Here is a 24001-nt window from a genome sequence, read left to right as displayed (position 1 = left end):
ATTACGTCGCCATAGTAACACGACACGCGAATACAAATAGTAGCCCTCATGCCGAGACCGAGCCGGTCGTTCTGATATAAAATTTGTGGGGGTTCTTTGCCCAGTTCGGGCTGCATTAAGGGTAACGGAATAAGAATAAATAAAGAGACACCTTATTCGGTGTAGAGTAATAGATGCACTGCATGGAGGGCCCCAATTAGCTTCCAGTGAGCAGTGTGCATTATACCCCTTGTTGGTATAGTGGTGAGCCCATCCACCTGCCATATGGGACTTCTGGGTTTTATCCCCAGACAGGCAGTTGTATTATTATTATTTTTATATTACTCAAACCAAAACAGTTTATATTTTCGGTAAATGAAAACATTAATATTTGTATAATATTTAAGACCTTGTTTGATCATTTATTGTAGAGAGACATCACAACAAATATTTTTATTAATATTTTTGTTTGATTTAGTGGAGTTTTTTCTGCTTGTAAACTTGTATTTATTTATTTATTACTCACCATTATTGTCCCCATAGAGTGAACACATCAAACATCTTTATGGGATATTGTAGCGGACACTAATAATTCTAATAATTGTTAGGAGAGTGAGAACAATTTGCAAGCAATCCAGCTTACATCACATCTCAGCTTTAAAAGCTCAACTCCACACTCTCTATTTCTGAATTGAGAAAGCTCCTCGGATGAGAAGCGAAACGTCTTCAGCTACAGAATAGAAGTCCAGTTGTTTTTGTTTTTTAACTTTTTTTTGAATTTACCATGGCCTGGATGACTGAGAATCTACACCAGCACTAATAATTCTGTTTCCCTGTGTGATCAGTGTGTCTGGCTTCGCCAATGGGCATAGATTCTTGTTTCATTGCATCTTGCAATTTTACAAGAGTTTAGCTTAATGTTGTTAGTTATTTGAGCCTCTCATTTTTTGTCAGAAGCACTTTTAGTCCTGCTCTGTTGCTTTATTGATAGTAGAACCATGATTTGTGCGTAATGTTCTTGACTTTTTACCTTGCACAAAAGTTAGATCAAGCTGTTTCAATTTCTTGCTGTGTTTTTGAAATTGTCCAATCAAAACTTACTTTTCTGAAAGAAAAAGGCAAATTTTCCTGGATTTTGATGAGCTTCACAATTAACAAAATCTGCTTTTCTCTGTGTTCTTATCTTTTAGCCTGTAAGATTGGTTACTACCGTGCTTTGGCCACCGATGGCTCTTGTTCCAAGTGTCCACTCCACAGTTACTCCGTCAGGGAGGGATCAACATCCTGTGCCTGCGATAAGGGATATTTTCGGTCTGAGACAGACCCAGCATCCATGCCTTGTACTTGTAAGTACATCCACACACTACATACTGTAGGAATTCACAGTCATAATACCACCTAAACAGGTCAGCTAACAATATCTTGCTCATATGTGGCAGAAGCCTTTCACTGTTATAGGAAACACAAAGCAGTCAGATGCTGGTTTATTAGATGCCTTTTGACTCTAGGTGGGACATAGTGATAAGTCATAGTGATATCATAGAAATAATGAGGGTATCAACTGTTACACCTCAGATTTCGTCTTCCACCTAAAAAACACCAAATGAGCAGGGACAATTGGGAACAACTGAAGCTAAATATTTCAGGCAAGTGGGGAAAAAGGTGAGAAAAAGGCAAAGAATAAATAAATTGTGATAGAAGAGGAAGATTGTGATGCACAAAAAATGGTAAATATCACTAAGCAAGGTAAAAACCGTTAAAGTCCTTATTCCCTAAATAATCAAACAGTTCATGTTTTATGTTCACATTTGAGTATACTATTTACTATAACATCTGCTAAGTTCTTTAGGTCATCACTGGCTTTTATTCTGTCGAATTTCTGTGGATTTATTGCTCACCAGAATAATTCAGTCAGTTGGACTCTCCTTCAATCCACGTTATTGTTCATTACTGATATTTCTTGTATTTAGGCAAAATCATAAATATTCCTCTGTTGTGAAATATTTTTAGCACAACAGCTTTTATATTGTTAAACCTTTTCCACACAAATATAAAAGGAAGACTAAAACATATAAAACTCTTCCAGATTTGGTAGAACACCAACAATGGGTCAAATATTTGAATAATCACACAAAAAATGCCTTCTACTTTAATGTAGATTTGAAGCATTTAGGTTTAAAATAACCAATTTATTTATTATTCAGCTTTTCAAAAAGCTAGAATTTGCTCAGCTGTAACCAAGTCTCATCCATCTATCCTGAAAAGACTTTTTCTGATGGATCTGTAAGTTCATACCCACAAAGAAAGATCATCTTTTAACCAATCTTTAGGTGGCAAATGTCCTAATTTTTTATCACAGCACTTTATAATGATTTAAACCTGGATTTCTGTTGAAACCTTTTCAAAAGGTTGTATGCTTCCTTTTGTAAGAGTCAACTTTACAGCATGTTGTTTTTCACACCAAAAAGTCCTGGCCATTCAGCTTCCTGTAACAGAAAGAAAAGTGAAAAAATACCAGAATGCAGATGCTGTTAATGAATCACTCCCATCTAAAGTCCCTGCTGAAAATTCATCAGCAGGGACAAGCTCTGAATGTAAAGTTGTAGAAAACTAAATTACAAATGACATTAGTGTTTACATGAGTCAGCTTCCTCACTACAACTACAGGTCAGTGAACACAACTTCTCCAATCTTGTTTTTGTGGAATTTTTTTCACAGGTGACAATTTTACTCACAAGCTCAAATTGATATTACATCTATGTGACTATTTGTTACAAGTAAATATTTAGCTGTACAACTTCTCACATCGTAATGCATAGACCTTTGCATCCAAAAATACAAGTGTGGATGTTTTGAAATATATCTGCCTTTAGGTCAACTCTGATTGTCTGTGTGTTAGCAAAACTTCTCCTGAATCACTAGAAGGATTTTGAGGTAAATTTTAGAAAGTCATCTTTAGAGACAACTAAAACAAAATGTATTAATTATAATAATCTGCTTAATTTTTTTGTTAAACAGTTTAATTTAAAAACTAAACTCGTGTTTAGTTTTTAAAAAACTACAAACCTTTTGGAGTCATTCTGATACAAGATGGCTGCCAGATACACAGCTAACATAGAAAACTCCAAAATGGCTATAACTTTACAAATATTGAGCAAAGATTTGGTGCTGCAGTAGCTGACATTCTTCCTCATATTTTGAGCTCTAACAAACCAAGCAAGATTTTTGTTTGAAACTTTTTCATGCATGGCGATAGGTGATATCCATTCCTTCAAGGACTACTGATTTAATTCAACTTGGTTTTTTTGTAAATGAATAAATAAATTATTTCACTGTTGGGTCTTAGTACTCACTGCATTAATCTTCTAATGGATAAGTTGGGAGGTCATCCTCATTAGGATCGTTTACAAAACAATTCTGCGTCTGTGGCCTCACAGACCAATCCATTTTTATTCAACCTCTGGCCATTCAAAATTCACAAATGTAAGCTTTCAGAAATGAAGCAAGCATCACGAAACTAAAAGAAGCGTAAATCAGAATTGTGATGTGTTGACTTGGATTGCAATGAATTAAATGTGTGATAGACATCTTTCTTGTAGTGTTTTCAAAACATGACAATGTAACTTTAGCAATCCTCTTTGTGGTTAGTTGTTTTTCTAAACTTAATGCAAAGTTGCTGCGTGTCATCATTGATCTTACCTCAGTAAAAAACTGTTTGTTGTTGTTTAATCCCAATCACATCTTTTTACATGGCGACTGTTCGGCTGTGTAGGGACCTACCTTCACAGCATAGAGGCGCATCAGTGGTGGGTTGGATTTGACCCCCCCCTTTCCGCCTTGGTCCATTCAGAAATCACACCAAAGTGACCAGAAGGCGTCTAAGTCCTGATGTGTCTACAAGCAACAGCTGTCGAAGCTCATTACTTGGCTGATTTCATAAGACCCAGTTTTGCCACCTCTGCTGCATTCCTTACACCACCGATAGGACCTAAGCAATAGCGCCAGCTCTCATGCTGACCTCTGCATCCCTCGTTAGCCAGCCAACATTTGATATTTGAACTTTCACCTTGTCTGTTGAGACAGTTTTTTTCCCTTACCTCCCGTTTTACAAGCTAGAGCTTTGTAATTACAACTGTCACTCACAAAACATCAACAAGGGTTTTGTTTTCATACCTTTTCTCTTTCTTTTAAAATCCAGTCAGGGTTGCAAATGGAGCAAATGAAAAAATAAAAATAAATTTACAAATCATCTTTCAGTTTGCCTTGCTGAAGGTCGTGCTGGGAATGAGCTAGCATCTCTGGTAATTGGGGTGCATGATCCGTGTGTTTGTTTGTGTGTGAGGATAACTGACAATTTTTTCTGTAGACAAGCCTTACAATTTTGCAAAGCACAATGATTATTAATGCTGGATGTGTAATTCCATTATTATACAATTGTATATGTGTTTCAGCACTGATTTCTTCTTTGCTGTGATTGTTCTTCTTATAAGCCAGTAATGGGTGATACATTTGATGGCAGTGAGATTTTTGACTCAATTATTCAATGTAATTTTAAATTCTCTTTTTTTCTTGCCTCTCATGTTTGCTCGTGTTTGGTTTGTTATGTTTAGGTTTGCTGCCACTTCAGCCTTTGTTTTGTTTTTATTTTAATAAATTAGTTTCTTTTCTGGAAACTATAAATCTGCGTGCGCCCTGGGTTTGCCTCATTCTCCACTGCACCTGACACAGAGAGGGTCAGAAAGAACTTTTTGTTTTTGTGGATTTAAAAAAAGCATATGACATGGTGCTAAAGGAGGAGCTGTGGTGTTCTATGAGGAACTCTGTAGTGGCAGAGAAGTATGTTAGACTGGTGCAGGACATGTATGAGGACAGCAGGACATGTATGAGGACATCAGGACATGTATGAGGACAGCAGGACAGAGATGAGGACAGCAGGACAGGTATGAGGACAGCAGGACAGGTATGAGGACAGCAGGACATGTCTGAGGACAGCAGGACATGTCTGAGGACAGCAGGACAGTGGTGAGGTGTCCTGTAGGAGTGACAGATAGCTTCAATGTGGAGGTGGGACTGCATCAAGGATCGGCTCTGAGCTTCTTGTTTGCTCTGGTGATGGACAGACTAACAGATGAGGACAGGCAGGAATCCTCGTGGACTATGATGTTTGCAGGTTACATTGTGATCTGTGGTGAGAACAGGAAACAGGTGGAAGAGAACTTGGAGTCCAGGCAGGATGGAGTGGATGGAGAAAAGTTTCAGGAGTGATTTGTGACAAAAGGGTGGCGGTAAAGGTCAAAGCAAGTTTACAAGACAGTGGAGAGAGCAGCTATGTCGTATGGTTTGGACACATTGGTACTGACAAAAAGACAGGAGACAGAACTGTAAGTGGCAGAAATGAAGATGGAGAGGTTCTCTTAGGGCAAGGGTATCAAACTCCATTCCTCGGGGGCCGCGCTCCTGCATGTTTTAGATGTGTTCTTGCTTTAAAACACCTGGTTTAAATGGGTGACTTGTTTCCATGCTCTTAGAGAACTTGATGATTTGGTGAAGAGGTAATTAAACCATTTGAATCAGGTATGTTGGAGGAGAAAAACCTAAAACTCCCAGGACAGCGGCTCTCGAGGCCTGAAGTTCGACACCCCTATCCTTGGGAGTGACAAGGACGTATAGAATTAGAAATGAGCTCCTCAGAGGTACACCACTGGTTGAACAACTGGGAGATAACGTTAGAGAGGCCAGAATGAGAAGGTTTGGACATGTACAGACGAGGGACATTGGGTATATTGGTAGAAGGATGTTAGAGACATAGACATAATATATATTACATATATATAGACCTCTCAAAGACTGGCATTGCCTATTGAAGCTGACGTTTCAGCGCGGCCGACATCTTGGATGGGTCCCTCATGTGCCCATCAGTGCATTTATTTGTACCGAGGAAGCTGTATGTCCTACTAAAATAATCCATTCCTCGAATTTTTACTCAATTTTCACATAGTTTAGTTTGTTACAAACAGCAGAGATATAGTTATGATACACGACACATCAATAATTTCTTTATATTTATCTGTGTTGTGTATGAACACACATACACACACAATCCTGAGCCTTCATACACCACATCAATAATTTCTTTATATTTTTGTGTGCTGTGTATGCACACACACATGCAGTTTTTTAAAGGCCTGGAAAAGTAATGTTTAAAAACTCCAGGTCATTCCAGGGCCTCACACTGCCCTGCTTTAACTGGGGCTGGAGAGCTGAGGTTCACTGTCAGGGAGAGAAAGGTCCACTGGAAGCTCTCTGCAGCTTTCCTTCAGGTTTCTGTGTTCCTAAAATATAAGACACATAATAGTTAAAAACAATTAAATTAAAAACAACTTATAAAGGTTTCAGTATCCCACAGTGTATTGTAATACACAATACATCATTAATTCCTAATCATGCAGAAAGAACTAACAGGTAAAAACAGGTTTAACAAAGTGTGATATTAATGTTAGTTTTACACATGNAGATGGGAAGCTGAAGACAGATGGGGTCACAGCATCTCTAAGCTGGTCCTGTTAAAGTCCTCTGGTTTGAAATGTTCACTACAGAGCTGAGACGACTGTAGCAACAAAACCCTCCCTTCTTACTGCAGCTTCTCATTGCCTCCTTAAATCTGTTACTGGGAAACCTTCAAAATGTGAAGAAAAACCCCAGACAGAGCTAATGAGAGAGGAGGACCAGTTCCTCCTGTTAGCATTTTGTTGTTTACCAAATAACGTTAGCTACGATAACATAATATAATAAATGGTCAAATAACAAAAATTATTGTTCAGTCTTATTGATAGCTACTGGTAATCCCACGTGATCTACACTAGTGCTGTGTAATTTTATGATTCTACAATATTTATCTTTTTTTTTTTTCCTCAGAAAGTTTTTCATCTGCAAGTATTGATACATTGATACAATAAATCCTACTCAAATTCCTCCTGTTCTAATTGTCACTCTTCTCACTGCCCACCCCTCCCTCCGTTCACTTTGCAGGCAGAGCAATTAGGTCATCCAGCCACTAGTATCTCTGTAGAGCATTTTTTTACCAAGTTACCCACTTATATACTTGATTTACACAGAAGAAGTTCCAGCGAGGAGATTCAATGTAGTGTCGGCAAACATCACTCCAGCACCTTCTTGCTTAAAAGCAGATGTGTGGGAGCACTTTGGCTTCAAAAAGAAGAAGGAAAGCAACTTTTTGGAAAAAACTCTGGCGGTCTGCAAGCTTTTCACACAAATGTTAAATACTCGGGAAATACCACCAACCTACGAGCCCACCTCGTCACCACTGCAGACGAGGGACAATCCAGAAATGCTCATGAATGTCAGTTTAGAAGCTATCAAAGTTCTCAAATAAAGCACCTTTTGAGAATGTCAATGTTTGTTGGGAATTATCTTACAAAACTAGGAAGTATTTTTGTATTTTTTAATATTTACATATTAAAAGTTATGGTTTTTTATTGATTTTAGTAAAAATAAATTGCAACTTTTCATCTCAACTTTTAGGAAAATGCCCCGTGAAATCAGGCATTTTAGCCCGCAACAATCACAAAAAATGCCCGTGAAATCCTGGAGGGACTGTTTCAATACAGCACCGGTTATTGCAACCATAGGCTGCACAAAATACCAGCATAGTTGCTTGCTCTGCATTTACTACCATTGGTTCTTATGCTGCCTATAGTGAGGTGAGACCCTTCCAATATGGGCCGACGGAATATGGGCTCCAGCACATAATGAGTCATCTACATATTTATGTCTGTGGTTAGAGATGCAGCTGCCAGGAAAAAGACAAAGAGGAGATGTATGGATGCAGTTAGAGAGGACATGGAGGTAGTTGGAGTAAGGATGAGGACGCAGAAGACAGAGTTAGATGGAGGAGGATAACTCACTGTGGCAACCCTGGTACCTGGTACTGATCCTGACTGAAGGCATTTTGGGACTTTTGCTGAAAACGCCACCTAGTGGACGGTGCAGGAAAGGCGCGAGAGCGTAGACGGCGGTCGCAAGAGCTCCCGCGGTCGCAAGGCCGGAGCGGCGCTGAGCTGCGAGGGCCGCCAATGCTGCTTGCAGCTTTAATTTTTTTTTGGAGTTAGAATTTAGTCTTGTAGATAAGAATCTTCCCCAACACATTTTTCAAGTGCCACATATTATAGGACGTCTTTGCTTAAATCTTAGGCATTATCTATTACAGTCAACACTGTCTGTTAGCAAAATACCATATCCCATGAGCCAATGGACAGATTGTAATGAAACTATCAGAATATAATCATTGGTTATACATCTGTGGCTGATTAACTTTTGGAGTTAATCCAATTCAAGATGGCTGCCACACAGCTAATTTAAAAAACACAAAAATGGCTATAACATAATCAGTTTTACAGATATTAAGCTGAGGACACATATACTAAGACATATACAACCCAAGATCTTGCAATATTGCATGAAATCGTGCAAAATAATATTCACAAGATTTGACAAAACTGCTACAACTCTGTCCCTTCTCAACTTTGTTTCAAACTCTGGCATGATACTTGGTAGGTGGTTTTCATTCCTTTCTTAGGCCTTTACATGGATCTCCTTTTTCTCCTGATGATTGCATGTTTGTAGCTCTGCTTTGTTTTTCTTCTTTTTTAAGTTGTGGCAAGATTTTCTTACTTTCAGGGGTCCAGAGAAAAGTTGTATTTTCTTTGAACTAGTTTTGTAAGGTGACATCTACATAACATGTATTTGAATCAAAGAGAGTGATTTATTAGTTATATATTTGAGTAAAAAACAATAATACACATGTAAGGACACACTGCAGAACAGTAATGAGGACCAGTGACAGCCACTCAGAGGAGCTCTTTTCTTCTGTGTTCAGGTTAGATGGAAGGTTTTTTTCCTGCAGTTTAGGGTTCATGTCAAACCTTGATGTGTTTCACAGTTTTTTCCTCTGCTTTGTTAGTGGTGGTTTTGTGGGGGAAGAAGGAGGACTAGAGGGAGGAATAAAAGCAAAGCTGGAAGGACTCAAGGGGGGCATTGAATGAACCCCAGCCAGATGGTAATAGCAGAGCGATGCTCTGGCCAATTTAGCCGGCTCTCCCGCTTGGCCCTGCACAGCACTTGGCTGACAATTATTGTTAAGGAGAAACAGAACAAGTGAGGGTCGACAGGGTGACAAGGAGAGAGAGGAGGATGGAGGTCACAGAAAGGAAAGATGCACAATGTTGTTGGAGTAAAACTGAGAAACACAGACTGAAGATGAAAAGGACGCAGAAGCAAAGGAGAAAAAGAACAGAAAGAAATGAAATTCGGAGAACATGTTAATTCCATAAAGAAAACATAAAAAAAAAACAAATCTCTATTTTAAGTAGAAAATTTTGAAAGTTCTCCCTCTGGATTTCTTCTGTGAAGACAGCAAAGTTTTCGAGTCAGGTTGTAGAAGTGTTCGCTCCCATGTCCACTCAAGTACAACAGGTACTGCTGCACCTTCAGAGTGCTTCAGAGTTCTCAGTGACTTTGTTGAATTTTACTGAAACTGAGTTGTAAAAGCTAAAAGAATCAGAATGCTGAAACAGCAAAGCGTTAGCTTAAAACAACTAGCTTAAAGTCATAAAACACTTGCTAAAAGCTAAAAGAAGCAAATGGCTAGCTAAAAGTTAAACAAATAGCAAAACAGTGGCTAGGAGCTAAAAGTAGTAAAAAGCCAGATAAAAGATAAAAATGATCAAAATACTAGCAAAATATTTTGCTTCCAAGAGTGAAATTTCTCCTACCGGCTTTGTTTGGCACTCTTAAAGGGGACCTATTATGCAAAGTTTTCTTTCTGCATGTTTTTGTTCTTCCATTTGGGTATCTACTGCTTCTAGAAACAGTCCAAGTGCAAAAAAAAAAAACAAAAAAAACAAAAAAACAAAAACACCCAGGCATTTTTTGGCAATAAGCAAATGTTTTCTGGTGTCTGCAAAACAACCTGTTACAAAAACCTCAGGATTGCTGCGTCACAATCAGCGTTACCTAGCAACCCTATGCTGAGCCCAGCCCCTCACCAAGCAACCCAAGTGGAGCTCCGCCCACTTCATTACAAGAAGACCGTCATGTTTGTTCTGCTGGTTTTACCTCTGAACAATGTCTGCTGGAAAAGGAAAATGTTTTGTTGTCGGCTGCAACATGTGCATGTTCTCCCAGTCACGGAGAACAGAGCTGCATGGCCTCATTTTATTTTTGATAGCAGTGTCCCCGCGATATTACCAAAGAAAGCTGTATTTTGAACAGCTCACCTGTCCCAGAAACAGGTCTCTGTAAAGTCCCAGCAGGTTTGTCTAAACTAACATTACAACTATGTTAATAAAAGAGAAAAGGTGGAAAACATAAAAAAATAAAACTGATTTGTACCAGCTGGCCGTCTGGACACGTTTTGGGTTCGGAGGAGGAGAAGGCATCTGATCCTGGCCTTATTTTTTTTCTTCTTTTTTGTCTTTGTATTTTTTTTTTATTTGTGAATTCAAACCAATACAAATGTGCACCAGATCCACAGCGTTTAATCCTTCAGTGAGTTTTTATGTTTTGAGACGGGGCACTGAGTTGGGGGGCGTGGCCAACAGCAGCTAATTTGCATAAAAGTGACATAGCTCTAAAACTGCTCATTCTGAAATGAGCTCAGAACAGGCAGAACTGATCAGGTGAAATCTCAATATCTGAGAATGATTTTGTGTATTAAATGTAATGAACATGTTTTGTATAGACCACAGACCTGTCCTGACTTGTTCAAGGAAGCAGAATTGGTCCCCTTTAATGGCCTCATTAGCCCCACTGTGGGCCCTTAACCCTCCAGCTGCTCAAATGGTAACCCTCTGCTCCATCTGTGTTCACATGTAGGATGGGAGACATGCAGAGAATGAATTACCCCACTGGAGATTAAAAGAATATGATGAAATAAAATAAAATAAGTAAAAGCAGCAAAACATTAGCTAAAAAGAAGGAGAAGGCTAGGTAAAAGCCAAAGTAGCAAAAATGTAGCTGAAAGCTAAAAGTAGCAAAAGGTTAAATAAATGCTAAAAAAAAACCACCAAAAGGATAGCTAAAAGCAGTAAAAGTCTAGATAAAATCTAAAAGTAGCTAAAAGCAGCACAAGGGTTAGTAGATTGTAGGTTATGGACTCTTTATGGTTTTACATCTAAACAATAATATATGTGATTAAAAAAACTTCTCTTGAAGGCTAATAAGGGTTATTAGCAAGGAGACATCCGTATGACTATTTCTCCATTATTCTTCTGTTTCCTTTACAATTTTCAATTCACTAATCTTGCTGCAGCTTCAGGAAAACTTGTACAAAATGTACATCAGAATGTATGGCTTAATTGTGAATAGTACACTATGACTTTTGATGACAGTATATTGTACAATGTAGACAGAATTCTCAAAAAAACAAAACTGATTATGGGATTTTAGCTAAACCAGTGAGAAAACCCACCCCTTATTGGAGCTCAACAGCTCAGACATACTTCACAGTAGAAAGGGTCACAGAAGATTTGACTTTACATCACTAAACTGACACGTTCATAATTTAGTTATTTTGTTTGTTTGTTTGTTTACAATTGCAATTGAAGTTTTATGATTTGGGGACATTTTTCTACTGAATTATTCATTTAGAATGTGATCATGTCAAACACCAACTTTTGAGTTGTCTAAACTTTAAAATCTTTCTAAACAACCTTTCTTTTTTCCAAAGTCTTTAAATTTTCTCTACAGTTTATACATGCAGTTGAAGGTATTTTGTCTAATTTCACATACTGTGTCTCTCGCTGCTATAGGACTTGCAATTTTTTTTAATTAAAAACCCTCTTGGACTTCTGATCTCAAATTGTAATTGTTCTTTTTAAAACAATGTTATTGTACATTGGAATTTCATTCAGTAGCTGCATTAGATCCCTTCAACATTTTTCAGAGGTTTTCTAGTTGCTTTGAATTTATTGCTGCTTTGAAACTTGATAGCTTAAACGTTGATAGTTGTTCCTAACTTGTTCTGCTTCACTCTTCATAAAAGTGCTTACTATATGATTAAAGATAACTATAAACAGTAGTCGCTGTACAAAAGTGCACTTCTTCCTGAAAACCGTTTCTTCTGCTTTCAGTATTTTTGTGAAATCCCTCATTGCCACTCTGCTTCTCCAAAAATAACACTGATAATTAATTTCCGTTGTGAAATTATTCATCAACGTCCTGACGAGCCTTTTACTTTCCCCCTGCATCGATCGCCCAGCCTGTTTGCATGCGCTTCATTTGATAAAGAGAGGTGGAGTGAGACAGAGAAAACAGAGGCAGGGGAGACCGAGAAAGGCAGTTAGGTCAATTACTGCTCTTTAATAGCATTGTGAGAAAGACATTACTTAATACACATGTAAATTGTAACTGATGATATGGAAAACTTGTATCTTTTACTTTGTATTTTTATGAAACTACACAGCATACAGTTTTTCACATCTGAGCAGAACCTAAAAATGATTAAAAACAAACTTTGTTGAAACTTAAGCTAGTTTGCTATTGTCTCAGCATGACTCGCTTCAGCCCAACTCGATTTTATACTGCCTGGATACAGCTGATTATCGCCTCAAAGTAAGTGGGCTGTTGTGGTGTTGCTGCCTAAATCTTACCAACAACAGGTAAATAAGGGAAATAAAGCCACAAAACACTCACCTTTCTCTGCCAAGGTTTCCAAAAACGCTGTGGGGCCACCGGTGGGGGGCCTGTAATAAAGTCAAGCCCTGTCTGAATTCTGTTGTTAGCCAACAAGCACAAACATTTCTGTGACTCCCCATAGTGTTGGTTTACGTTAAAAATAAATTAACATATATATGTATGTATAAAATTTATTTTATTTAGTCCCAGAGCAAGGACCAGTAACCATAACACTGGCAGACATCCAAGATAGAATCTCAGGACTGAAAAGCTGGAGTGCGTCAGGGCCTGACATGATCCACACCTACTGCTGTCCATGAACGCCTAGCAGGACAAATGAACCAGCTACTGATGGAAGGGACCCACTCTGAGTGGTTGACCCAAGGCCTGACAATGTTGATCATGAAAGACCCCTAGAAAAGGGCAATTCCTTCCAACTACCCAGTTATAGAATATACAATGCATATTTTATGATTTTCTTTCAAATGATGTTGGCTTCAAAACAATTTTCAGTTCAGCTTTAAGTTTTGGGTAAGAGAAATAGGTCCCTGGAATGTTTTGTGGCCACACTTGTCTTATGAATCTAAAAGAGCTCTGCTGGCTTATTGAATTTCAGTTCCCATTTTGAACTAACTGAGCTGAAATTTTTGTCTTCCAATGTTGTAATCCATAAGACATTAAAATGTAATTTTAGAAGCCATAGCTCCCATTAAAGGGACAAGCTAGTCAATTACACATTTATATATGTGTATGATGTACAAGTCTGGAAGTAATCAATTGCCAAAACCACTTTAAGCTTTTTGAAGCAATGACCAAATGATTTTATTATTGTGATTTGAAACTCTTGTAATTACTTTTGCAGTATCTTTCTGTCTGCTCCATTCTTCAGTCACAAGTGAATATTATTGTTACTCTTAACCTGCTTAGCATTTTTGCACATTTGTTTTTACCCCACCCACCACTGCCAACAATATAATTTTTTTTCTCATTCCTCCTTCCATGTAGGCCCTCCATCAGCACCTCTCCATCTCATCTCCAACGTCAACGAGACTTCTGTAAACCTGGAGTGGAGCCCCCCACGCAGCTCAGGGGGACGCCAGGATTTGTCTTACAATATTGTGTGTAAACGCTGTGGGCCTGATGGTCGCCGGTGTCAACCCTGCGGAAATGGCATTCACTTCAACCCCCAGCAGCTGAGCCTGAAGGGAACCAGGGTGTCCATCAACGAGTTGCAGGCCCACACCAATTACATGTTTGAGGTGTGGGCAGTAAATGGCGTTTCACCTCAGAGTCCGGGGCCAGAGCAGGCTGTGTCTGTGACTGTCACCACCAACCAAGCTGGTAAGAGGAGTAGAGTTGAAGTGACTGAATATATCAGATCATGTGACTACATTTGGGAGAGAAGAAGCAAACTAGAGGTGGTGTGCTTGGTTTGGTTTCTACTAAGTATTATTACCAAATAAGATAAACTATTTTGGTTTCCAAAAATTGGCACATACAATTTTTTGTAAGAAGCCAATTGCCAGAGAGAGCATTTTGAAAGAAAATTAAAAGCTTTTCACAAGGTCCTCTTCACACTAGATGATGACGCCACTACAATATAAAAAACTCAGCTAGAACATGTCAAATCAGGTATTATGTTTGATTCATACTCTGTGAGAGAGAGAAATCCGCTGTCATTGACATAGTTATATGACAAAAAAGAAAGAAAAAAAAGAGTCCATTTTGTGCACAAGGTCCTGGCAGAACTTTTTCTCACAGGGGTATGTGTCAAATATTGTGTGATTGGTCAGAATTTTGTGGGCATGTTTGTTTTTGCGGAACAGCACTTGAACCTCAATGCTGTGATTTTGCTTTAACTGCTTTGCTTCTACAAACTGGCTAGCAAGCAGCTGGTCGAAGCTGTTAAGAAATACAGAAAAACTTAGACAGATAGTCAAATGGCAAAGAACTTATGAAAAGAGATAACACAATCATTGTGTCCCTTCATCATCAACTGAGATTAAACATCTACCTCTGCCAACGGTGCTGTCAATGTGTCAATGTGTTGTTGTTTCTGTTGGATAACCAAACCAATATATGCTTTGCATGTCACATGCATGTCACATGCAAAGCATATAGCTTCTCAGCAGTTATGTTTTGTAGTTTCTCTTTTAGTATAAAATGTACATGTGAAAAACATCATCTCACAACCTTGTGAGCGAGATGAGGTTTCTTCTTTTCTTGTGGAGTCTAAATACAGCTTTAGTCAATTATTAAGAACACAGGGAGCTCCCTATCATACGTATATAATACAGTGTGTTGGTTTATATTGGTTTTGAGCATTCACAAAGTTTCCATATCAAGGTCATAGCGGTCTATCAATGTGGTGGCAATGTCTTCAGTGGAGCGTGACAGCTACATTGGCTTCATGTCTTGGCTACGATCCTGATTGTGACAGGGTCATTGAAACAACCTAGTACAAATGTGATACATATAGCAGTATTATGGCATACTCTTCTCGTGCATATAACATACTGGAATCTTGCCTGGGCATTCTAATAAAGTGTGGTAAGGGTGCAGAAAAGCATCTCCGAGATGAAGAAAAAACAGGGAAAATCCTATTTGGCAAATAGTAATAGCATAGTAGCGTTATAACTGCCTTCAAATTGAAGGATTTTTTTTTTTTTTAATTTGTTGCTATTCAGCCATGTTTTATAGGTTATATTGCTCATGAAGAGAGTAGCAGGGTTATCGCCCTGTGTGAAGGGAGCCATAGGGAACAGTGATTAAGGTGATTTGCCCAGTTATGGACATCCATCTAGTTTCGATACCCGCTTAATCCTGTTCCAGGTTGTGAGGAGCTGGTGCCTATCTCCAGCGGTCATTGGACAAGAGGCGGGGTACATCCTAGAAAGGATGCCAATTCATCACAGGTGCACATAGAGACAAAGACACATTCACAGTCACACTCACACCAATCAAATACCCTTTATTATCTGGTACCAGAGAGGGAGAATCACATAAACACAAGCTTCTGCACATCTCCCGCTGACATGAGGATGAGTTGCATGTTCATTTTTACATGGGATAACAAATGTCGTTAGCTCCTTTTTATCTTACAGAAAAAGGTTTATACATATTCCTATGGCTAACGGCTCATTCTGCCTTTCCTATTGTGTGGTCACACAATGTCACGTTGACATAAACAAACTGTCAGTTACAATGGTCACTCTGTGTCACTCTGAATGTGCCACAGCTAAACACACACACTACATATAATTTCATTATTAGACAAATGAAATAAAAGAAAGCATCCCCACGATAATATTTCATAAATTTTTAGTGTTAGTCTTATTTTTGTTGTTTCATCATTATTGTTTATAATTGATTGATTTCTTGTTTTTGTTTTATTTTTGTAATAAAATCTGAAAGACAAAATTTGCTTTCCTCACTAATTCAGGGTTTCCCCTAGTGCAGGGGTCAGCAACCCAAAATGTTGAAAGAGCCATATTGGACCAAAAAAGCAAAAAACAAATTTGTGTGGAGCCGCAAAAAATTAAAAGCCTCATATAAACCTTATAATGAAGGCAACACATGCTGTATGTATCTATATTAACTATATTAGCCTGTCTGATAGGCTAATATAGCTAATGTAGCTGCTTCGGAGTTGGGCCAGCCGGTCCAGCCCTGCTTCGTTCACTCATTGGTCGTGGGTGTGACCAGATGCAAGCATAAAGAGCGAAGGTAGGACTATAAACAACAGCGTTAGCTTACCCTGCTACATTTCTGCCGTCTGTCCCCCAGCTGAAGGCCTGTAAAGCCTGAAATCTCCGGCTGATAACAGCTGTCCTACTCCGCGCAACAATCGCAGCATCCAGAGCATTTCTTCCACTGCGCCTCTCTTCCTGAAGTCTCAGGAAAATCCCCATAAGTTTAAAAAAAAGCAACAACACAGGGCCAACGTTGTCCATAGCGCTTATGTTGTTTACACAACTTGCGCTAAGTTTCGGTAGCGCACCCCCCGCACCACGGCCCCGCCCCCCACAACATGAGGAGGCGTTCCTCTGCTACAGACCAAACTGGCCGGTGTGAACAGGGGCATTCTTTATAGAGCCGAGCCGAGTAGAGCGGAGTAGAGCCGGACTTCTGAAATAGGGTCCGTGTAAAAGAGGCATATATTAAAACAAAAAATATATTTCTCTCCCCATCTTTTTCCATTTTCAAACATTTTTGAAAAAGCTCCAGGGAGCCGCTAGGGCAGCGCCAAAGAGCCGCATGCGTCTCTAGAGCCGCGGGTTGCCAACCCCCGCCCTAGTGTATTATAAGCCTGGTTGGCTGCCAGTTGTACAAAGTGAAAATATTATTATGAGGTTTGCTAATTTATCCTTGTTTAACAGTAAAATGATGCTGTTAAATTCAGCATTAGATGTTTTGTTTTGTTGTTCCATGTAGTGATCCAACATGCAGCCTGTGCCACAAAAAGCACAGTACAGTACAGCATCTGTCTGTTTTTCAGAGTTCTCTGTTGTTATTCATTGGCCTGGAAGTGAGACGTGTGTTGGTGCTTTGTTTGCACTTTTTCATTTATGGTAATTTAATTTATTTGTAAATGTGACTTAAATTAGGATTCAAATTAGGTGCTAAAACATTTGTATTTATTTTAATTGTATTTTTGTTCAAAAAAGTATTTCAAAAGTGCCTTTTTGTAAAACTGTAGTTGTGTAAATATTTGGCACAAATATCTTACAATATCACATAATAAATAGCCATATTTTCAACTTTCTGTCAACTTTAAGCATTTTTTTTACGAAATCGCGGTCAGCTGGCGGTCGGCCACCTACCACCAGGCTTAGCAGGGTTTCTGGGGGAAACCCTGCTAATCGGTGTAAATATTATGATAAAGAGTTCCCTGTGATGAACGGATTTCATCCTTTAGTTGTTGACATCTGATAAATGTTAAGTTTAATCTCAAGATTGAACTGCCCATTTGCTACACGTGTCTAATTATTCTTGCAAACCAAACTCATAAATATGACTTTTGTTTCAAGTCATATTTATGAGGAGGAGCCCTATATCCCAAGGATGTATTGAGTCTCCTGTTGTTTTGCAATTTAGCCATTTTGTAACCTGTTGCCGTGTGGATGGATTTTACAACCCATGGTCTTTTCTCTTCACTGCTGTCCTCTTTTCTATGATTAGATCTGATCATTACCTTGGTCCTCTTTACTGCTCTGCTCTTGGGTGGTAAGCTTAGTGTTTTTTGTGTCTCTTTTATTACTAATTTCCATTTATGAGAATAGTGAATATCTTGAGTAGAGCCTGGACATTGGTTTGATTTATTAGCTAGGGTCTAGAAGATAGAGATGAATGGATGTACAGCCTATGGGAGAGCTGCAAGTCCTGCCAGACAGACGTGTGAAAGCTGTAATGGAGCATTCCCTAGAGTCCAATACCAAGGCCGTGTAAAAGCATGTCAGCATGGTCACACAGATGCACCATTGCACAAAATACTCCCAAATGAACTTTTCAGACATAGATTCATGTTAAGACTCAGTAACACACAGAGCAGTGTTCCCCTGACGTTGCTAGAGGCCAATCTCCTGACTTGAAGTTGTAAGATACAGATGATGTTGCCTTTGGCTCATCACTGCTGCATGTCTCACAACTGTTCGCCAAGATTAGTGATTTGAAACTGCAGCTGGAAGCTTTATCTGTGTGTGTGTGTGTGTGTGTGTGGATGAGAGAGTGACCTGATTGCATGCATAGCTAAAAAGTAATGAAATGGGTTACACAAAGCATTTACATTCTTATAGATGGAGCTGATCTATATTTTCCTTTCAAACAATGTCTATCTTCATCTGTGTGTCTCATTCAATTTGTGTGTGTGTGTGTCAAAGTGAATAGCTCCAGACTGATTGGATTTCATCTTGCTAGTGCTCACTAGGGGCTTTGGATGCTCTGGTTTCAGCCGCTAATAATCCAGCCAGTCATCTGTGGCTGTCCCTCTTGCTCTGAATGGCCTTCCCTCATCCAGGCACTGTGAACTGTGCATTTATTACGATTGATTTATTAGTGCTTTCGAAGATATGGCCGAGCCAACACCCTCCCAAAAAAGTTCCAATTTAGGCTAGAGAGGATGAAGTGCTGAAGGCAGCTCAAGGTGTTTTGTTTAAAATAAAAGTGGAAAGAGGTGCAGTTAAAAATAAATCCTGGCAGGTTAATATGCACTTAGAGTGTATGTGTGAGAAAAAAAGAGGGTGAAAACAAAAGTTTAGAGCGAGACATTTTTATGTCTTCATACAAAATACTTGGCGGGCTGAAGTCACTAGAAGTGTGTGTGTGTGTGTGTGTGTGTGGGGGGGGTTTCCATCTCTGACACACATGAGATGGAGACGTTTGAATTGTTAATAATGCATAAACTATAATTAATATGTCGGGGCACCACCCTCTCAAAAGAGGGACATATTACATAAATCTATCATTTTTAGTGATCAGTCTCAATATTTAATTACCCTAAATCATGAGTTCTTGACTTCAGGATTAAAATCATAATCATATCAAAACACACACACTGAATTACGGTTTGCACTATTTATGTGACTTTTATTGAAAAAACAAATATAACACAAGTTTTAGCAGGTTATAAAACTATTGCACGTTTGAATATGGTAATCAAATACTGACTGAGGGGTTGAAATGGCATGAAGGTTGAACAGAAAGTCTAATTAAATAAAAGAAGTAAAAATTTTGAGGCAGAAGGGGTTTGAGAAATTAACTTTGCGTAATGAAAATGATGATTATTATTATGGATTTGACCACCTGAGTGAGACTGACTCTATGGACCAGCTTGGAGCCCCATCAAAAGCCGTCCAGCAAACAGTTCAAAGATTTAATCCTACCAAGAGAAGGATCCGTCTGGCCACTGTCTCTCGTTACCAGTTAGGAATTTTTAGGCCACGGCATGAGGAAGGTGACCAGAAGATGTCGTCTCCAGGGCACTTTCTGTCAGCAGGAACTGAGTCGAACCTTCGGCCGGTTCCGGTGGTCCAACAGTCGTGCTTGTGCAGCTCGTGCTTGGTAGGTAAGTGAATGAGCCTCGGATGGCCGTTTGAAGCTGGTTTGATGGTTAGGCTGGTCTCACGAAGACGACGTAGTGGAATTTAATAAAGGTAATACTTATTTAACTGACTAAATTACTGTCAATGTCGACCGCGGAAATAAACTGAAAAACTTCTTTACAACAAAAATTTGGTTCAAAACGAAAATATGATGAAGTCAGCAATGCAGAAAAACAAAACAAAGACGAAAACAAAACAAAAGCGAAGAGAGGAAAAAGTTAAAAAGAGACGAGACCAGACGAGAGGGGCAGAGAGCAGACAGACGGAGAGCTTCGCTAGGCCTTTTAAACAAAGCCGGGGTTGGGCTTTGCACACCGATTGTCCAATTAGAGCCGCGGTTCTCAAAAGAAGGCGGGAGTTTCGGTGGTGATTTAGCCAATGAGCAGTACTCCTTCTCTGAGGGGAAGTTTTGACACTTAGGCACAAAGGGGAGAGGAGAAAACTAAATGTGATTAGATCTTTGCATTCCTTTTCTGCCTCAAAATTAAATTTAATTAGCAAAAGGGGAAGCAGACTTGATCAGTGATTAAATTAAGTCTTCTCACATGAAGTTGATCCTTTAGAACTCAATGAATCATGGTTATTATTACTGTAAAACATATATTGATACACTTGTAACCTGATGGGAGGTACTGCGTGGGTTTTACGTACACATGTACTATATTACAGCCAAATAACGTTAATTATGTTTTCACATGACATCTGATATGTAAATGAATGAAAGCAAAACAGAAAAAATATAGACATATAAAAACATTAAAGATGAAACGTGTGACTCGTGTAATTTTTAAAATAAGAACCTGTGGTTGCTCTTGTAACTAGAAAGAAGAAAAAAAACAAACAATGTTAGCACAATATCACATTTTAACATGAGGCTTGCAATCCAGAAACCTATTTTGAACAGATTAGTCCACATTTGATAATATAGTTCAAACTCTACTAAGAGGAACCCAGGGTGCTGTGGTCTGGTTGATGTTAACCAGACCACTTTTGTGGGTTGGTTCTCAGGATTTCTTCCAAAGTTCTTCCAAAATAGTACAATTGACACCTTGATTTCATTTTTGGAGCCTAGAGGTCTGAGAAAGGGGTGTAAATCCTTAGGTTGGTATCACACCGTGATTGTTTTTGCATTCTTTTAGACTGCTGCGAAAGGGGTCTGCTTTCTCTTCTCTTGATACGATCAGAGAGCCATCTGGATTTCTTTCTTCTAAAACACCGGTGAGTTAATTTAGGTGAAATCCTCCCCTTTGCAGAGTCTGGGAAGGAAGAATTTGTGGATTGGGAGTTATCTGGTGTTTCCGTAGTCCCTAAGTCTGATGTGTGACTCTACACACACATACATGTGGACATACGTTTTGGCAGGTGGAAACAGATTGTATGGGTGCAGGAGTGGAGCACAGACTTTGTATGCAGGAGCTAGTTTTGGGCACTCTAAAAACCTGCTCCCTCTTTGATTATTCTATCTTTACAAAATTGAGTGACTAAAATTTGTCAAAGAGGCTCCGATTTGGCAGCCATGTGTGTTTCAGCCTCTGTGTCTTTTAATGTCAAATTGCATTCAACCACATGTTTGTGCAAATGCTCAAGTAAACCCCATGTGCGGCGCAGATCCTTACGACGAACATGCACACAAAGACAAACTCATTCACATAACAACCAAACAGGCTAAACCTCAAAACAATTTGCAAACAAACAAACAAAAAAATGGCTTCCCAACCTTCTATATTTTTACAAACCAAACATAAAATTGATACTTTCCTGCCAGGTTTAGTCATTAAAGTGTATGCATAGGTGACCTGATTTTGTCTTTAGCTGTCTGTGTGACATAATAGAACTAGGTGCATGTTTTTCTGCATTAATTTCTGTCTTTCTGTTTATTTAATGAGCTCCTTTGTGTTGCTGATGTATGTGTTTGGGCTTAGTGCATGTGTCAGAGTGTGAAACTGTTTTTCCATTCTGAAATGGGATATGAATATTCATTGGGTCTAAATGTTATCATGGAACCGCCTAGGAAGCTCACACGTTTAGGAGGCAGTAAAAAATTACAGCCTTGCTCCACATATGTAAATTCATCAGAAGAGTTGCCAGCTGGTCTTGCTTGGTCTGCTTAAAATACAGCCTCAGTTGAATCGTTTATCTGTTCAAGTTTATCTGTGCATAGTTTGTGCTCACAATTCACAATATTTAAAATCTGACTTTTTATCAGTTTGCTTCTTTGACATCTATCCAGCTAATTTATCTTAATGTGCAGTTAACTAGTTGAGGGAAAAACAAAAAGTGCAACAACAGTAGCAGAAAATGATTATGTCGCTATATGTCATTATTGGAGGAAAGATGAATGTGTGGATTGTCTTTGGGTAATGAAGGCCCACAACCTCAAACATGTTTCCTTTCTGAATCAGAGCGTCTTCAATCAGCCCTATGAGGGCTCTTAAATTGGCTCTTGCTGCCGGGTAAGATTGATTGGAAGTGAAACAAATGGCTGCCATCTAATTGTTTAACAGATACAACACATTAGGCCAACAGGATGACACAACCTTGGGTTAATCCTTTTCCCAAGAGATGTTTGCAATCCCATCTCTCTCCATCTCCATTTTGACCCCCACTCATCACAAACCCTCTGTCCTCCTGCCTCATCCCTCCCTCCTGTTACTTTACTGAAATTCAATCTATGGTGGGTGCTTGAATTCCAGGCCTGTTTAAACGTAATCCTTGACTAAAAGCAAGGGTTTGCTAGCATTAGCTTGAAGGTTAGGCACCCTGGAGTCCCCAGTCAAAGTGATGAGACTGTATATAGAGCCTTAGCTAGTTCAGTCATAAATCCATCATTAATCATCCCACTGTAATTTTTTAAAAGGCAGATGGCCTGGATCGAATAAGGTTACAGTAATCATCGAGGACCATATGTCAAACAATCACTCCATGTGTCCCCTAAGAACAGATGCTACAAAAAAATGTTTTTGGTAGTGGCGCTCTTGAGAAGAAATGAGTGTGAAAAGAGTTTTATGTTCCTTTACGAACTATGCTGATGCAAGAATTGACTTAACTCTACTTGGGTCAACCCAGCACAGGTTCAGAGTCTTTTCACTGCAGACTTTTAGCCCGCTTCTTGGTGCCTCCTCGGCCAAGGTTCCAAGAGGGCCAAGCAAGCTGAAAATTTGATGTCAGCAGACTTTGGCCATTGATTGACAGAGAGCGATATTAATCATGAGTGTGTCTCTTTCATTGAAATTGGTTTTTGTTATTTACATTTTTAGAAATGTATATTATATATCCATTAAAATAGCAACACATAAGCCAACACCATGGCACTTTGAAGAGGCACAGAAGTTTATGTCCTTTTTGGGTGACAACAAAATTCAGAGAGAGATAGAAAAAATGGACTCTATTTATGGGCTCCGACCGGTAGAGGGAAGTTGGCCTTTACTCGGCCTCAGCATTTTTGGAAATTGTGGCAGAAAATGGCAAGTGTTTTGTGACTTTATTTCACTTATTTACCTGTTAGTGGTTAGGTTCAGGCGGCTGTGTTATGACGACCCGCCCACATCAAGGCAACACTTAGTTAAATGGATAATTACCAAGACTAGGTAGAACTGTATCGGTTCAAAGTGAGTCATGCTGATATTGGACAATGGAAAATCAGCTTAATATACCTTTTTTTCTACTGTGGTTCCATCTGCCATTTCTTGCTACTTGATCAAAACTCACTCCTTACGTGAGTTCCTCGGTTTCCAACACCACCTTTCCTATACATTCCTCTTTGTGACATTAAGTGTGTGTTATATGCTGTTATAATCCTTGAAGATAAAGGTTTGATTTGTGCAGTGGTGGCACACCTGAGAGAGGGTACAAGTGTAGTCTACTATCTGTGCTTTAACCTTTACCAGCACCAGTGTTTGAATTATGGACTCATTATCATCTGCAGCAGAGAGAGCTTAAGATAAGATCACAGACTGAAGCTTTAATGAAGACAAACTGATTTGCTCCACAAAAAAATAAAAATTATATATATATATATATATATATATATATACACATATACAACAGATCCCAGGAACAACATCAGACATCTCAGTCCAGCAATGTGCAGTTCTAGGCACAGCCAAGATACTGCGCAGAACCCTCAAGCTCCCAGGCCTCTGGTAGAGGACCCGAGCTCAGAGGATGAAACAAAGACCACCCGCGGAGGGTGAGAAGGGAATTTTTATATATATATATATATATATATA

The 24001-nt window shown here is 39.0% G+C and overlaps 1 protein-coding gene across 4 annotated transcripts in view; it reads left to right on the top strand.

The window, feature by feature from the left end:
* The window catches only part of epha4l (eph receptor A4, like), a 108316-nt gene that overhangs the window by 28889 nt on the left and 55426 nt on the right, over positions 1–24001 (top strand). For all 4 annotated transcript variants that reach the window (XM_017438148.3, XM_017438149.3, XM_037973401.1 and 1 more), the window contains exons 4-5: positions 1170–1325; positions 13678–14013. In XM_017438148.3, the coding sequence (XP_017293637.1) occupies positions 1170–1325; positions 13678–14013 (492 nt within the window). The remainder of the gene's footprint in view (positions 1–1169; positions 1326–13677; positions 14014–24001) is intronic.

The sequence above is a fragment of the Kryptolebias marmoratus genome, linkage group LG2 (assembly GCF_001649575.2).
Source record: "Kryptolebias marmoratus isolate JLee-2015 linkage group LG2, ASM164957v2, whole genome shotgun sequence".
Lineage (NCBI taxonomy): Eukaryota > Metazoa > Chordata > Actinopteri > Cyprinodontiformes > Rivulidae > Kryptolebias > Kryptolebias marmoratus.
Note: the sequence above shows the minus strand (reverse complement) of the source record. Positions and strands in the feature narration are given on the sequence as shown.